The sequence below is a fragment of the Microcaecilia unicolor genome, chromosome 3, assembly GCF_901765095.1.
Source record: "Microcaecilia unicolor chromosome 3, aMicUni1.1, whole genome shotgun sequence".
NCBI lineage: Eukaryota > Metazoa > Chordata > Amphibia > Gymnophiona > Siphonopidae > Microcaecilia > Microcaecilia unicolor.
The window spans coordinates 169,575,495-169,593,843 of NC_044033.1; the positions used below are offsets into that span (position 1 = coordinate 169,575,495).

An 18,349-nucleotide genomic window follows, 5' to 3' on the forward strand; every position below is an offset into this window, starting at 1 on the left:
AAGGCACTTTGAGGAGAGAGTTCAGTGTGGCAAAGAGACGTTGAGGGTTTAATCCAAGAGAGTTTGTCAACTGGATGTAGTAGTCCTTTTGGTAAGTGAAAGAACAGACTGGAAGGAGGTCAGCAAGAATTTGAAATTTATGAAGTCGCCATGGGCATTGGATTTCTACCAAAGGCATTCGGCAGATAGGGCAGAAGAACTTAGGTAGCGGATTCTAGAGGTAGTACGTTTTACAGAATTGGGAATGGGAGGAACGAGAGTATCCAAAGCAGAGGAGAGAAAGTATTATAGGAAGAGACAGCCTCATTGACTGACTTGGATAACATAGTGGTTGAGAAGAGGTTAGAAACACTGGAGGATAGAGTAGAAGAGTCAATAGCTTGAAGATTCCTAAATGTATTGGTGAAGATTGGACAGGATTGGGGGGGTGTTTAAGTGTGAAAATTATCAGATGATGGACAGAGAGGGGAAGAGCTGAGGCACAGAAACTGGAGAGCGAGCAGTTGGAGAAGGCAAGATCAAGACAGCGGCCGTTCTGCTGAGTAAGGGTAGTGGAGCACAGTTGAAGATTGAAAGAGGATGTTAAATGGTCAGAGGGATCATTAGCATGAATGTTAAAATCCCCAAGAATGAGGGAAAAGATGAAGGTTCAAGAAAGAAGGAAAGCCAGGAGTGAGAAAGGAAGAAAGGGACAATAAGGTATCCTAGGCATTTAACCTCCCTCTGGGCAAAGGAACATTTCTGAGGATTTAAAGTGAGCCCTGCCCTTCTTAAAGACTCTAAAACTTCCTTGACCCTGGTTGTGTCTTCCCCAATCTGAGCGGAATATTATGATATCATCCAAATAAGCTACTGCATACCTCTGGCTCTTAAGGATATAATCAACCAGCCTTTAGCAGCAGTTCCATTTAAGCCAAAAGGGAGATGCCGGAATTAGTATAGACCTACTGAAGTACTAAAAGCAGTTTTTGGTCGTGATTCCCTGGCAAGGGGAATCTGCCAGTAACCCTTGGTTAAGTCTAATAAGGTCAAATATCCAGCTTGCCCTAGCTGGTCTAAAATTTAATTGAAGCGAGATAAGGGATACACATCAAACTCAGAAATTGCATTAACTTGGTGAAAATCAATGCAAAGTCTTTGAAAACCATCTGGCTTTGGCACCAGCACAATAGAGCTGGACTACAGACTTCTAGACTCTCTTCTATAATGCCCAACTGTTCCATTTCCTTCACCTGCCTAATTACTTTTTGGTGCTTAGCCTCAGGCGAGTGATAAGGTCTCTTTCTCACAACCATCCGTGGAGTGATATGTATTTCATGATAAATCAGCTTGATATATCCTGAAAGGACCCTAAGAGTTCACCCAATTCTGCATGTTGTCTGGGCGTTAACTCTGGATTCAATCTAGGGTGACTCTTTTCTTATATACCTCATCTATCTGAGGTCCTATATCCTCATTGTGCTTCTTTTGCAGTAAGGTTGTTAAACCCTCTGTCTCATCAAGGTTTTATAACATTCATATGTTAAAGTTGTTTTTTTGCCATCAATTAATTACTAGTGCTCTATTTGGCTCTTATCATAGGATCTTGCCATTTGGCTTGAAACTTATCAGGAGAAGTGGGAGCTACCACTATCTTTTTCTTGGAAACTCCTTGACTGGGTACCCTGATCATAATAGTAAACTTCTGTCTTTCTTGACTTTTACTTAGATTCTCCTGGGATTGCTTGTAAAACCCATTTTAATGGATCCTGGGCCCTTTAACAATAGAAACCACATTGATGCCCTCCTCTGCCTCTTCTACCCACTGCTTCTTTAGGATAGCCAAGACCCCTCGTGCAAAACTGATGTTGAAAAACTAAAGTAACTCGATATACTTCTGGGTCCGCCAAAGTGGTCCGAGTGAAGTATGAAAAGACAGGAATATACTAGGCCAATAGAACCTATCCTGTAGTTGTAATAATGTATTCTGAACACCCTTATGCCCTGCCAAGGGATGATAATGGACCAACTTTAATACAGTAGGACAAAAAGTCTGGGTAACTACCAGCTGCTTCCTTATTCCCTTTCCCATGGGATCAGGCACCTCTCTGTATAATACATCATCTTCCTACCTAAACCTGGGGAAAACCCTGTCCATCTGATCAGCTGCCTTTCTGTAGGTTTGGTGTAAGATAGGATCAGCCTTCTGGGGAAAAGAGAGGAACTTCTTCAGCTGCCCACAGCATGGAATCCTCTTCTTCCAGGGCTCTCACTGCCTGTATCCTTTCCCTCCTTTCTGTCCTCCTACTTGCCTTTTCCTACCTTTCACTGGTGGTTCAGTTATCTCATCTTGGAAAGGAAAGATGTTGGACAGAGTGGGGCTAATTTTCAAAGCACTTAGACTTACAAAATTCCATAGGTTCCTATGTAACTTTTGTAAATAAGTGCTTTGAAAATATGCCTCAGTGTCATCCCCTAGTTCCCCTTCACCTTCTTCAGCCTTATGAATGTGGGACTGGGTAGATACCATTCCTTCCTCTTCCTTTAACCGCTTGGAAAAATTGGTGCAGTCCCAGCCTAGAATCATTTTATAGGGAAGGCAGAGAAGGATGGCTTCTCTTAACTTATATCTGGACCCCAGATATTTTAACTATAACCACACTGGTGGTCAGGGATTCCTTTGTGTTCCAAGGAACAAAGCAGAATCATAGCTAGTCTCCAATGTGCCACTGTGCGTGTGTCTGCTGACAGCCAGTGCTGTATGGTTCCATGTATACGCTTTATTCTAATAGTGCCCTCGTAATGATTATCATCTTCCTTCAACTTCTGCTTCAGTGTTCCTCAGAACTTTCCTGACGTCATGGATTGGTTGGCTCCTGAATCCAGCAATGCTTGACTGGAATCCTTCAATTGCTGCTACTTTCATATAAGGAGACGCGACTTCCTCCTCCTCCTGGGTTTTGTTCCCTACCAAATCTGCCCTTTCTTCACAGTCTTTAAGTGTTCCCTCTTACCACATTGGTAGCATTTAGTTCCCAAGTTTCTGTTCCTTTGGGTATAACTCACCACCCAGTCCTCCCCCTTTTGTCATCTTGGGGTCTTGTTTATGGTCTTGGCTATGGGACCTATATTTGAAGCCCCTACTTTATAAGTCATTCCATCGCTTTTGGGGGTATGGCATAGAAGAATTGTTCCAATACTATCTCTATCAATTGTCACAGTTTTCTCTTCGGGCTCTAGCCATTTGGTGGCCATGTCCTTCAGCCATTGAGTTAGGGCTCTAGGCTACTCTTTGGCCCTAAAATGTCTCCTGTAGAAATCTTTGGATAATCCCATATGATCTCTAATGGCTGATTTTATAACTTCATAGGCCTGAGCCTGGGATGGGGATAAGGCCCGATAGGCAGCCAAACGTTCTCCTGTCAAACATGTAGCCAATCGAAAAGCCCATTGGTCTCTCAGCCAGCCCACCTCAATGGCTATCCATTCCAATGTCACAATAAAATCATACACATCGTCTTTATCACTTATTTTCCCCAAAGAAAAGGGTCCAAAAACGGACACCCCCTGCCACCTGGGAACTGGGCTCATCCTCCTCGTCCAATGCTTTGCTCCAGCATTCTCTCAGTAGCCTTAAGAAGTCCTTGCAGCAAGTCCAAAAGAGACTGCTGCTGTTGGCTGGCTTCCAGGGCATCATGTAGCAACTTCTAGGTCTCTACCTGCTGTTGCTTGAACTGGCCCACCAGCCACTGGAACAAATCTTTTGCTTCCATCGTAGTGGTAGATAATTGTGAAAAAACAAAAGAAAGCCCAAGTGTGATTCCTTCAACTGGGGATCTTATCCTCCAAACTCCTGTTACTTCTACCCTTAGAAATCCCACTCTCAGCAAAGGCCCTTCCTAGGTACTCTTATCAGAAGAGGCTGCTGAGTCACACTCCTTTAAGGGTGGCAGGAATCCTCTAGTCACTTCTCAACATGGAAGCTTACCAGATTCCATCCTTGTTGCCATGTAGCGTGTAGGAGTTCTCCGCCATCACTTTCAGATGCACACACTTGTAGGGTCCCAGCAGCCTACCAAGAAAAAGGGGACCTTCTTTCTGGCCTAAATGAGCCAGTGCATGTTGTGGCCTGCTGACTGCTCCCAGGGTCATGAATCTAGGCAGCCTTCCCACTCAGGGTGAATAAATTAATTCAGCATCCCATAGTCAGCAAGACACTGCATACTCAAGACACTGCATACTCTTTTTTTTTTTTTTTTTTTAATATTCTTGTTTATTGACACCACAAGAAAAATTAAATAGAAAAGACGCACATTATTTTGTGTTATAAACGTGGTAAAACAACAAAACCTGCAAAATAGAAAGAAATACATAGCATACGGCATCAATACTTTTTTCCATAGGACCCCCTACCCCCCCAACAACAACAAAAAAAATGCTGGTACATGCTGCTACCTAAACATTCAAGATTCTACTGGGGCCACTGGCGTTAGTCTCCCAAAATGGGGCCCAGATCTGTAGAAAAAAATTGCTTTTCGAAGAGGATAAGTCAGGGATTCCTTTGCATTCCAAGGAACAAAGCAGAATCATAGCTAGTCTCCAATGCGCCGCTGTGGGTGTCTCTGCTGACAACCAGTGCTGTAGAATCATCATCCTGGCCATCAATACCGAGCACTTTAAAAAGGCTTGTATTCTGGCCAGTGGCTGTCTTCAAATACAAAATGTATCAAAGAGTTGCCCAGCCGAGGAAGACCAGCCAGTTTTCCATATCTGAGAAACGTGTCCATTGATCCGAGTCCAAAAAACCTGAATATGCGAACAATTCCAGAACATATGACCCAGATGAGCCCTCATCACCAAATATCTCAGACAAATATCATCTTCCCTCAGAACTGCACAAAAGGCTTGATAAGGAGAAATATGTAGTCATAATAAGAACTTATATTGGAGCTCCCAAAGGAGAGCACTTTAATTGAGGGAATATACGTTCAAAAGGCAAGTTTTTAATTGATGAGCGTTGAGACCAACTGCCAATTCCCCAGACCATTTCTGAGGCCAAGATACGTGAAGGGGCATAATCGAACACGAACGCCTATCTCCATGGGCGTCTATGTCCGAAAACGGGTACGTGAAGAGGCGGGACAGCCTGTATTTTTGAAAAAAATGGACGTCCATCTTTTTTTTCGATAATACGGTTTGTACGAACCAAATGCCATGGATTTGTTTGTTTCTGAGCTGGGCATTTGTTTTTTTTAGTGATAATGGAAACTAAAAACGCCCAGCTCAAATATGTATTAATCTGAGCCATTTGGTCATGGGAGGGGCGAGGATTCGTAGTACACTGGCCCCCCTGATATGCCAGGGCACCAACTGGGCACCCTAGAGGTCAGTGCGGTGGACTTCAGAAAAAGCTCCCACATGCATAGCTCCCTTACAGGTGCTGAGCACCCAACCCCCTCCCCCAAAACCCACTACCCACAAATGTACAACACTACCATAGCTCTTAGGGGTGAAGGGGGCACCTACATGTGGGTACAGTGGGTTTTGGAAGCCTCCCATTTACCAGCACAAGTGTTACAGGTAGGGGGGGATGGGCCTGGGTCCGCATGCCTGAAGTGCACTGCGGTACCCACTAAAAGTGCTCCAGGGACCTGCATACACGCAGGCCTCTAGGACTTGTTGCTGCTCTATAACTTTGTGTCGCGTCTCTCGCTCTTGCCGCGCTCTCGAGGACCTTGGCATACCTTCAGGCTTCTTCCCCGGGAGCGCGGGGTTTGTGAGTCCATAGGCCACTACCGTGGAGCGGCAGTGGCAGGCAAAATCACCTTCCAGGTAGAGAGGAAACAAGACTGGACCGGAACTCCGGACTGGAGTGCTACACCGGAACACTCGGAACTGGAACGCACCGGACGGGTGCGCACTGGAGTGGGGCCCGCTGGACTGGACACACTGGAGTGGCCCCACTGGACTGGAACATACAGGAGTGAAACCCGCTGGGCTGGAACACACTGGAGCGGAACCCGCGGAACTGGAACACCCTGGACCTAGGCTTCACCTACACTTGACTTTCCCCGAGGTTTGAGCCCTCAGGTTCTGGCAGCCGGTAGGACTTACAGAAACAGCAGGAATGAAGATCCAGGAGTGCCCCCTGGCACCTAGGCGAAGGCAAGGCAGACAAGCAGGGACTGTCCGGGTTCTGGCAGTCGGCAGGAATCAACACAATGACTAGTAAACTGTACCCAGGCTAATAGGAACGCTATACCTAGGCAAACCAGTCATACACAGGAACATACACAGAGCAAACTCAGGAGACTTGGAAGGCTATACACCAGCTAACAACTAAGCTGTGCCCAAGCTAACAAGTCATGCACTGGAAACAACACAGACACTAGCAAAGCTTTACACAGGCTACAAGCCACACGGTGCCTAAGCTGGCTAGTCAAGTATTAGGAACAAACCCAGGGAACTAGCAAAGCTATGCACAGGCTACAAGCCAGACGGTGCCTAAGCTGGCTAGTCTATCACTAGGAACAAACACAGAGAACTAGCAGAGCTATGCACAGGCTACAAGCCAGACGGTGCCTAAGCTGGCTAGTCTACACTAGGAACAATCACAGTCTTGGGATAGTGGCTAGCAAGGGCGGCTAGTCTAACACTAGGAACAAATACAGACTCGGGATAGTGGCTAGCAAGGGCGGCTAGTCTAATACTAGGAACAAACACAGAGCACTAGCAGAGCTATGCACAGGCTACAAGCCAGACGGTGCCTAAGCTGGCTAGTCTACACTAGGAACAATCACAGTCTTGGGATAGTGGCTAGCAAGGGCGGCTAGTCTAACACTAGGAACAAACACAGTCTTGGGATAGTGGCTAGCAAGGGCGGCTAGTTTAACACTAGGAACAAACACAGTCTTGGGATAGTGGCTAGCAAGGGCGACTAGTCTAACACTAGGAACAAACACAGTCTTGGGATAGTGGCTAGCAAGGGCGGCTAGTCTAACACTAGGAACAAACACAGTCTTGGGATAGTGGCTAGCAAGGGCGGCTAGTCTAACACTAGGAACAAACGCAGAGAACTAGCAGAGCTATGCACAGGCTACAAGCCACACGGTGCCTAAGCTAGCTAGTCTAAACAAACAAAGAACACTAGCAAAGCTATACACAGGCTACAAGCCAGACGGTGCCTAAGCTAGCTAGTCATGCACTGGAAACAAACACAGAGCACTAGCAAAGCTATACACAGGCTACAAGCCAGACGGTGCCTAAGCTAGCTAGTCATGCACTGGAAACAAACACAGAGCACTAGCAGAGCTATGCACAGGCTACAAGCCAGACGGTGCCTAAGCTAACTAGTCATGCACTGGAAACAAACACAGAGAACTAGCAGAGCTATGCACAGGCTACAAGCCAGACGGTGCCTAAGCTAGCTAGTCTACACAAACACAGAGCACTAGCAAAGCTATACACAGGCTACAAGTCACACGGTGCCTAAGCTAGCTAGTCTAACAAACATAGAAACTCACACAGAGCAAACACTGAAACTGTGTACAGAGCACTCTATACACCAGGACCTTTAGATGAGATGCAAAGGCCAGGACTGTAGTCTTCAAGTGATTAATAAAGCCCTTCAACACCAGAGCCACAGCTGCAGCAATCACCTTGCAACCAAACAGAGGCTTGACACACAGAGCAGTCAGCCCATAGGAAGGAACAGCGGAAGCCATCTTGGATACTGGCAAAGAGGAGAAGGCGGCAGCCATCTTGGAAGAGGCAAAGCCCACACAGGTGAGGTTCAGTAGGGCAATCAGCACACAGAGCCAGAGAGAACCTAAGACAGACACAGAGACAAGCAGAAGCCAGCACAGACACTGACTCCCAGAAACAGGGTAAGTCTGAGGGTTGTCACGGCCACGGACGGGACACTTTGGCACACCAGTTGACGCCTGAAGACTAATCTCTCCGAAAACGTCCTTTATTGGAATAACCGCGTTTACTCTCAGTTAACTGCAGATCAGCTGTTGTGCCCCATTGGCAACGAGTCTCCCTGGTACTGAGATTAGCAGTAGGTCAGAGCTGGCAGAATGCTGTACAATGCCCTCTTTCAGCAACATTCAAGGTAAGAACTAGGTTCTGTAACGTGGCTAACACATGAAAGGGATCTAAAACTGGCTTACAAAAATGGCCACTACCTCATGGACTACCGAAAAGAAAACAGGGCACACTCTGACCCAGTAAGCAGGGGGAAAAGCACCATGGGAGTACAGCCTACCAACTACCAACATCGTGAGCATTTATCACAAGCTAGTGGAATCACAGAGCCCAATACCCTACACCCACCACAATGCATTGCTGATGTGACTCTGCAGTGTGCATAACAGAAAAGGTGTCACACTCACCCGAGAGCCACATCAGAACCAGGGAAAGGCTGTCAGAGGATAGAACACATTCTGCTGTCATGGAGGTGGGTACGGCATTTGAGGCTGGCATAGAGGCTGGAAAAAAAAGTTTATAAAGTGGGGGGTTTTTTGGTGGGAGGGGGCTGGTGACCACGGGGGGAGTCCGGGGAGGTCATCCCCGATTCCCTCCAGTGGTCATCTGGGCAGTTGGGGCACTTTTTTGGGACTTGTTCGTGAAAAAAAAAAGGGTAAAAAAAAAGTAACCCAAAATCACGGTAAAAACGCCTTTTTTTCGATTATCAGCTAAAGACGCCCATCTCTCCTCGGCCGATAACCACACCCCAGCCCCGCCTTCACCACGCCTCCGACATGCCCCTGTCAACTTTACCCGTTTCCGCGACGGATTGCAGTTGGAAACGACCAAAATCGGCTTTCAATTATACCGATTTGGGCGCCCACGGGAGAAAGACGCCCATCTCCCGATTTGGGTCGAAATATAGGGGTCTTTCACTTTCGATTATGAGCTGGATAGTCATTGAGGCAATTGTCTCGTAAGTAGCCATGTAGTATTTCAAAGGAATAGACAATTATGCATCAAACCCATACATAGTGTTACAATGATCCCAGACTTCAGAAGACAAAGAAGCTCGGGGTAGGGATCTAACATGATGTTGCAATTTAGCATATGCAAACTGATCATTAGTAGGTAAATCATATTTCCTAAATAGATCCTTTAATGTCTGAAGACACCTCCCTCCTTCCCCACATCAAGCACATAGTAAAGATATATGATCCCACGAGCTGGGTTTCATAGCATTCATGATGGCGCCTTGAGAAAAAAGCCCCGACAAAACAGCCTTGTAACAAAATAGCTCTTGATAAATCAGCCCTTGACAAAATAGCCCCCTAGAAAAAAATAACACCACAAAAAAGGATGATAAACTACGTGAAATCTTCACTGATAAAGGCTCCTACCAGCATTGCATTGTAGAAAGCACATATAAATAAACACAATTCTATAGCTACCAACTGGTATTCATGATCTGTTCTGCTGTTTAAGGAAATTATTCTTCCATCAACATGCTAATAAAAAAACCCAACAATATTGTCATAATTTTCATAGTCTTACCAACCTTATCTTGTTTGGCAAGGTAAGATTATTAGGAACAAAAAATGCAGTGCCATATTCTGGGCAGCCTGATCAGGCCCTGTTGTCAGGGGGGCTAATTTGTCAAGGGCTATATTGTGGGCAAGCCGTTTTGTCAGTGGCTGTTATGTCAGGAGCTATTTTGTCGGGGCTTTTTTGACCAGGTACCGTTTTTGATGCTTGTCTGAAGACGAACAGAGTAAGAGGCTTAAGGCATTTGATCACAGAAGTATTTTATTCATTTGGCATATCATTACATTATATTATTCTTACATATAATTGTAAGAATGTTTACATATAGTTGGTATATTGTGTAAACTGGCAGACTTCTGAAATGTGGTGGTTCATGATTCTTTGGGATGTACCTAAATTAGAACAGTGACTCTCCTGCCTTCCCTTTGTCCTGACAGGCCGCTGAAGTAATTGTATACATAGAAGTCAAGTTATTCAAGGAATAAGCCCCAGGTTGCAATTAATGTATTTTCCAGAGGGCTGTGAGCTTTTCTCTCTTCTCTCCCCCCCCCCCCCTCTAGCACTAGAATCTCCCAAATCAAAGATGCAGAGAGAGGTGCTTTCCCTTTAATGCCTTCCTCGTAAGTGCTGCAAGCAGTAAGTGATGAAGAAAAGTCTATTTTTTTTTGGAGAGGAAGAACTGGCGTCAAATCCCAGACAAGCACATGGAAATCATTGAGAAGGTGTGAATTGCCTAAAAAATCTGCAACCAATAAGGGTTTATCCCGGGGCAGTCTTGCCATCAACTCTGAATTTCTTATAAATGTTGTTTATTGCTTTTAGCCCAGGACCTTTTTGTCCTCCTTTGGGTGCCCTGCCCAGTGAGAATCGGGCTGGAATCTGGCTCCATGAGCCTTCATTCTCTGCAAACCTGGCTTTAAAATATTTCCATATTCTTAATCACTCCTTGCCCTCCCCCTTCCTTTGTTGCACCTAAATATTAGAGGTATATACAGTAGGCTATTGGAATCATTATGTGAAAGTTTCTCTATTTGGCACCTAAGCATCACAGTTGCCCTTATGGTAGGTATTAAAAGGAAAGATCCAGAAGGCTGATGACAATCAATCAGTTTGCTCTGTTGTACCATAGAGAGAAGGATGCTAGAGAGGCTGGCTTTGTCTCTGAGAAATCAGTCAATAGGCTCCAGGGTGCCAAATATTTTTTAAGAGGGACTTTAGGGAAGGCATTTTTTTCTTAAGGAACTTTTTTATTTAAAGACATGAGACAATGGACAGTTGTTCCAAACATAAAGGAAGCAGTTGCACACTGTTAAAGCTGTATGTCATTTATTCTATGAAAAGATGTCAAAATAAAATCAGAAAGAGGGACTAGCTGAGAATAAAGAAAGAATGTTTTGAATTATCTGGTTGGTACTATATTCTCGAAGGAAAGACCCTGTGTATTGAGCAAGAGAATCCATTGGTACTTACCATTAACCATTAGCTGAAGAGGGAAAGATAATGGAGTTTATCTCAAACGTTAATGTCACTTATTGTAATGCAGCACACACCATTCTTCGTAGATCTTTTGGCACACAATGTTAAACCGCTTTATTTTGATTTTTGTCTACAGGGTGTGGTATGTCAAGAGGAAAGTTAAGAGAGGCAGCTGTTCGACGATTCTTTTCAATAAGAATATAAGGATTTACAGGGACTTCAGATTGAAAGTTGAAACGCTGTTGGAATGGCGAAAGTGGGGGCTGAACAGGACAGATCAGATGGAGCCCAGAATAACGAATTCAGTGACATCATTAAATCCCGATCTGGTAGGATGCAAGTTTTTTTTTTTTCTTTCTCTCACTGGATAAAACAGTGTGTAATGGGGCAGCATTCAGTGCTTAAAAATCTTTCTGTACAGTTGTTTTGTACCCTAAAAAGCACTGCTAATATCCTATTGATCTACCTGTTGAATAGGTAAATCCTTCAGCTTTGATGTGGTTGTGCTGCTTCTGTGCTTTAAGTGCCTTTTTAAGAAGTTCGATCACAGCTGTTGGCTTTTCGTTGTGTGTGTATGGGGTGTCTGCTGAGTTTGGCAGCAAGCCCTTGATACCGTGAAGGGGAAAGTCTTAACAAAGTGACAGGGTGGAAATCAGCTGTGGAATGTCATGTAAAAAATGTATTTGAAACTTGATTTTTTTTCTCTTATTTGGAATAGTTCAGCTGATCTGTCTGCTTAAAGCTCTTAATTTTATCATGTCTTCTTCTAATAGCGGAACATTGTCATTCCCTTCTTTGATGTGGGGATGATTTTTATTATGTACAGCCCTAATGGATTTGGAAACAGTGCATAAAGTAGAGCACTGTGTATATTCTGAGCTAAAAGTGTATAATATGATTGGTTATATCTTGCTTATATGAAAGTATTCTTCATAGGGAATTTATTATGCAAAGTTTTACAGCACATATATGGGTTTAGCAAGCATCAGGTTTAGATAACTGGTTTCTGGACATTTTTGTAAGGCTTAGGCTTTGACTTGTTTGGTAGGTGGTAGAGGGGTGTTAACACGAAAAAAGATAAATGTTACATGTTAGAGGAAAACAGATGACTTTGGCAACTGTGACATCTCACTTATGTAAGCCTTCTACACACCTTTTGAGACCTCCAAGGTCCTCAAGGATCATCATTCACTGTACCCTCGTCAGAAGAAAAGTGCACGATGTGATACCCGCCAGCAAATCTTCTTAGGAGTAGCCCCTACACTCTGGAACTTACTCCCAGAGAGCCTATGAGGCATATTTTCAAAGCACCAGGCCTTCCAAAGTTCCATAGGTTTCTATGGAACTTTGGAAGGCTAAGTGCTTTGAAAATATGCCTCTACGTCTAACTCAAGGCTACCTCTGTTTCAGGGAGCAGGTGAAAACCTGGTTCTTCTCCCAAGTCTTTAATACATGTGGTGACTATACACTTAGTCCGCACTTAGACCAGTTCCTCATATCTTACTCAACTTTTATATGTAATCTGCCCACAGTTTACCCACGTGTTGATTTTTCCCTATGGATGTTGTACAAGCCATCTTGTCCTATATAATGATGATGATGGTGATGACCTGCACTTGCCCCCTCAGCTACATAGTAAGATGTAGTAAGATGTTTCATTGTATTGTGGGAACAGCATTAGCATTATTTGCTGTTTGAATGTTCCAATGCTTGCCTATTGTTTTCATTGGTATTGTGCTGACAGTTGTCAGGTTACTTGAAAGTTCTTCCATGCTGTCTATAATGGTATTTGTATTCTACTGACATTTATCATAGCAGTGTTAAACATATGTATTTTATATTGTATCATGTTAGTCCTATTACTTTGTTTCAATTTGTCATTTCCAAGTTTACTTCATTATATTTATATTTGGTAATTTTTACTATTGTTATGCTGTTAACAAAATTGTAAGTTTTTTTTTTTTCTGTTAAGCTTTACCTGCTGTACGTCAACTTGGGTGACTCTCTCTTCATAAAGGTGGTTAATCAAAGTAAAACAATTAGAATGCATTATTGTAAAAGTGTTTTGACAATGCGTGTGATAGGTTGAACCGCAGTTGAGAATATTTGATATCATTGACCTCTGAACTGCAAAACCTAACTTATCCCACAAAAGCCATTGTTGGGAGATAATTTTGAATCCTACTGACTGACATGTCATAAATGTTGTGGACATAGGGTTTATTTTTGCTAGTTACTCATGAAGGGAGATCTGCCTTTGACCATATCTCTCCTTGTGATGTACAAGGTTAAAACCTTTAATGGAAGAGGGTTTTGTGTTCCTTATGGATTGATTATGTTGTTAGGGATTTAATTCGCAGTTTATTTTTGTCGACTGTAGAGGATAAATAGACTATGTTGGAGAATTGACGAGCTCAACGCATCAATATTCCCCCTCCCTCATCTCCCTCTCTCCCTCTTTGTTGGAAGTGTGCCTGCGGAGCACACTTTGACCAGCACCTCTTCAGTTTGCCAGGCCATTTGTTCTTCCTCTTCTTACTGAACTTCTATAATTTGTATTTTGGACTGCTTTTATTAGCACCCAGCCCTGAGCTACAAGTCCTGTTGAGAATTATGTTTAAATCATTTGTATTAAAAATAAAGACAACATACACAAATAGAAGAAATGACACATGTGCACCCCTCCCCCCACCTTTACCCTTATTCCTCTACTGACAATTATACTGATGACAGTGGAGGTAGATGTGATCTCTAGGCCATGTGCCCACAGCTGTTTGCCTGGAAGTGATGAACATATATCATAAGAGTGGCTATGTAAATATGAAAAGCCAAAAAAGCAGTCCAGTTGGGAGGAGAAGACTGCCTGTTTGTTAACTTATCACCCCATTACTGTTGCTAATACCATGTTTTCTCTCCTTTAGTTAACAGGAGAGTGTGATAGCTTCTTCCACATGCTATGTTCTCGTTTAAACACTCCGTTGCTTCTGTAATCTCTGTATTCCTCCTAGTTCTGGGACCTATCATGAAATTGCTTGTTGCCTTTCCTCACCTCTGTCTAGTACTGCATTCTTTGGCACTTTTATTATAGAGGGGGGAGAGCTGTCTGGCAAGTTAGCTGGCTTAAGGACTCTGATCATACTGAGATTTTGGCTTACCTATTCCCCTCTGGTGTATTCACTTTTCCTGAGGTCCTGAAAGGATTAAGCCAAAGCCTGCATTAGTTGAGCATTGCTGCTCTTAGTTTGAATAAACAAGCTGTGTGTGTTGTCTCTTCCTGCTGTCATTTTCTCTCTGGATTCTTGCTGTAGATTTTATAATAAGCCTTTGTACCCCACAGATGACAGTACAGGTTTAGGCTTTGACATGGAAGTTCTTGTCTTTGGCATTCTGGCTAGTCTGGTGTACTCCTAAGAAAAAAGAAACACAAAGAAGTAGTGATGACCAAGAGAGGAGTAAAGGACTCCAGAGTTCAGCTTGGCTGTAAATATTTTATTGTAGGTATTTCAAAGTAGCTGGACAATCCCAGTGACCAGACAAGGCTGTGTTTCGGCCAGCACCCACCCCCGGGTGCAGCACGGCGCGCACCCCCTCCGGAGCGAACCCCCCCCCCGGAGCGCATTCTTACCTGCGGGAGGGCCGATCTGCCCCGAGTGCACGTCACTCAGAGCTGCGTCGGCCCCGCTGGTCCCCTGCTCTCTCTGCCCCGGAACAGGAAGTAACCTGTTCTGGGGCAGAGGGAGCAGGGAACCAGCGGGGCCGGCACCCCCCGAGCGCGTGCACCCGGGGCGGACCGCCCCTCCCACCGCCCCCTTCCTACACCACTGGTTTCGGCATAATACTTCAAATGACACAGCTGCTATAATCTTCCACACGACTGGTGTTGGTGTGACCGTGGAGCAGTTAGTGGAAGATTATTGCGGCTATGTCATTTGAAGTATTTTTGTTCTTAGAGAGAAACTTGCAACAGAATGTGACATAAATACAGACCCCCGATAAATACAGACCCCCGATGCAGGCAGATATGCCAAAACACAACCATGTAAGGTTACTGGGATTGCTCAATTACTTTTAATGTAGTACTCAAATATTTACTGCTAAGCTGAATTCTAGAGACATTTTGTTCCTTTCCCGGTCATCACCGTTTCTTTGTGTTTCTTCGCTTGATTGTGTGGATTGAGCTGCTTTCTTGTCTCTTATTGCTAAGACAGATTGTGCACAATCTACATTGAGAACTTGCATTTTGATTGCTTCAAAAACGAAGTAAAAACATGGCCATTTCATACTGCAACTGCTGCCCTCTCCATGATGGCCTAGAGGACCAAGTAGATGAAATTTTTAGTAAACTTTCCAAAGCAGAACGCAGGGAATGGGGTTTGTACTTCTTTCTTCAACCATGTGATTATACATGTCATCACTAAAGAATTTGGCTGTGTCACCCACTGGGATAAACCTGCTTAATAGTGATAGGCTAATTGGGACTGAGGGCACCTGTCAACTGTGGCTCAAGATTTAAGCCTCTGTGTTTAAGGAATTGTTCCAGGCCTCTAACTAGGGCTGAATTGCAGTTTTCTTGAAAAAGTTTTGGTTTCCATGCCATACCTTTCCTATCACTCAACCAAAAAAAAAAAAGTAGGCACGACGTTCACTTGAAGTTAATGTAAGGGGGGGTGGGGGGGAGTCTCATATTGTCATCGGGACATGATAATAGTCATCAACACCCAACGTATAGGTGAATTCCACTTTTGACTGATATAATCATTGACAAAACCCCCCACCTACCAAAAACTGTGCATCTTTTTTGTGCAATTTTTTGATTTTAATATTTAAATTCTATTTTTGTATTCTCACTAAAATTAAATCATTATTTGGTTGTGTCTACTTTTTTGGTTGAGTGTATTACTTCGACAGTAGTAGACCTTTGATGTGTTAAGATACCTTTCCTATCATAGCAGCTCTGTCCCAAAGTGCTTTCTTAAGGGAAGCAAAAAACTGTGGGGGGTGGATAATCATGCAAAATTTCAGGTGTCTGCGGAAGTGGAATTATTTTAATGGTGTTGAACTTTAATGCTTATGCAGAAACAATCCTAGAACGCTGTGGAAGCTTCTGACATAAATATTGAAACAGAGTAGTTTTAGGGCTCCTTTTCGAAGCTGCGCTAATACTAAGAAACCCATAGGCATAAAAAGGGCATGCTAATCATTGGTGCACCTTTGTAAAAGGAGCCCTTAGTGAGATGCAAAGGGTTTGCAAAGTACTCTGGATATTTCTCTGTCCCAGGAGGGCTCACAATCTAAGTTTGTACGTGAGGCAAAGGAGGGTTAAGTGACTTGCCCAAGATCACAAGGAGCAGCAGTGGGATTTGAACTGGTCACCTCTGGATTGCAAGACCGGTGCTCTAACCACTAGGCCACTCCTCCACTGTGTTTAAGTAGGTGCCAGGTCCTACCTTGTAACTCCCCCCCCCCCCCCCCCCCCAGCTGAAATAGACCTTCCTTTTGTTTTCTGCCTGCCTTGGAATCACACTCTGTAATTTGTCAAGTTTAAGCCATGTTGGGCAATAAAATCTTAGGAAGTCGGTTTTAATTTTAAACAATTAGAATACAAACTTCCTTGTTCTGAATTTTCTGTTTTGGGTGAGGTGATAGTTTCATGTTGAATGGGCAGCTCCTGTGTGGTTGGTCCTTATTTATTAGGATTTATCTACTGCCTTTTTGAAGGAATTCACTCAAGTCGGTGTACAGGAAGAATAGATCAAACATGTTATGTTACTGATGTATTAAAATTTTGTTTTTTTTTTAAACTCTGGAGTGCCTTTGCCAAAAATGTTTCTGTGTGTTAAGCCTCGCTTATAGGAGCAGCTGTCTATGCACACGAAAGTAGGTGCTGGCAATAAAATGCAGAGTTGTTAAACCTTATTTTCCTTTTTATTCAAGTTGCAAGATGTGCACTCTCTTCTTCAAGTTAAGATAATCTCTATCATTGCAGGACAACACAGCAGTCATTGAGTATTATTTTTAACAAGATAAACTCCTCCAACAAGTTCATAAACCTGGACCTTCCCCTTGGAGTTCCTCTAGCACCTCACTCACTACCAACCATTTCAAGTTGTTCGGACAAACAAAAAAAAAAAAAAGCACCACTGGGCCTTCATGACTAGTACAAATAGAGAGGGTAATAAAGCATACAAACAAAAAAAGCAACACTGGGCCTTCAAGACTGGGACAAGAGTTCTTTATTGACGGGTGACCCGACATGGGCTGTGTTTCGGCGTTGCAAAACAAAAACATATCAGTGTTGTAGAGCACAATTTTCTCTTTCAGATGATACTGTTCACAAGCTGATTCAGGCAGACTCTTTTTTAATAATTGGCTTTGAACTTTGGTACATTTTACCATTTGCGCTGACAGTGCCAACTTTGAAGAGATACTGCAGGGCGGTTATAGATGCTGGTTAGTTGCAAATCTGGCAGTATTATGTCCATCACAAGCATAATGCTTGTTCAAAATTTCAAGTCCGTATCTTTGTTTACATGGAAGTTGTTGTGGTCTGAATATTGGTCCAAATATGTTCCGGTGAGTCGCGACCAATTTTGATACACACTTTGAGTCAACTTGTTTGACTGGATTTTGCATCCATAATGTTAAAATGTATTTCATCGGAATTAGCATCAAAAACTGTACAGGATTTGAATTTTTTAGCCATTCTTATAAATGTGTTTGGATTTTATTAGACCCCAAAAATGGCATTTTGGTAAATGTTGCGCACTCATGGACTGACAACCTTTCAGAAAAAGGGGTCTAGATCTGCAACTATTGCAGTTAGAGACCTCAAATTTTGGGAAACTTCGTTTAACACCTGACTCGCGCAACAGATAAAATTTGAACAAAATTGGAGAACATGATGGTGGGAATTTTTTTTTAAATTTTAGACCACTTGGCATGGAATGACCCAGCTGCCTCATAGTCCATGTCTACTAATGTGGATTCCCTTGTACCAACATTTGCAACACAAAGTGATAGTGTTCAAAATGAGGTAAGGGCAGTCCTCTTTTCTCCCAGAGCATGGTAAGGATGGAAAATACAATTGGAGGGCACCACCCATTCCATATAACCTTGGAGATCTCTATTCAAGTCCCCCTGTAGAATAGGATAAGGTAACATGGGGAACAAAATCAGTCTAGGTGTTATGACTGGAGAAATGTGAGCCCTTGTGCCCCAACTGAGCACGGCTAGGATGAAGTGACACCGCACTCGGTCAGGCATCCAGACAACCCCTAGCTTCACCTGGGGAACGACCACCGGCGGGGCTGAACGACCACTGACCAGACAGGTAGGCAAACAGACACAGTCCAAAAGCCAGGTAAATCCGTAGGCAACG

The 18,349-nt window shown here is 43.6% G+C and overlaps 1 protein-coding gene across 6 annotated transcripts in view; it reads left to right on the forward strand.

Annotated features, from left to right (window-relative positions):
* The window catches only part of LOC115465822 (utrophin-like), a 1,296,369-nt gene that overhangs the window by 12,874 nt on the left and 1,265,146 nt on the right, over window positions 1-18,349 (forward strand). For all 6 annotated transcript variants that reach the window (XM_030196568.1, XM_030196575.1, XM_030196573.1 and 3 more), the window contains exon 2: window positions 11,108-11,300. In XM_030196568.1, coding sequence (XP_030052428.1) covers window positions 11,219-11,300 — 82 coding nt within the window. In that variant the 5' untranslated portion in view covers window positions 11,108-11,218. The remainder of the gene's footprint in view (window positions 1-11,107; window positions 11,301-18,349) is intronic.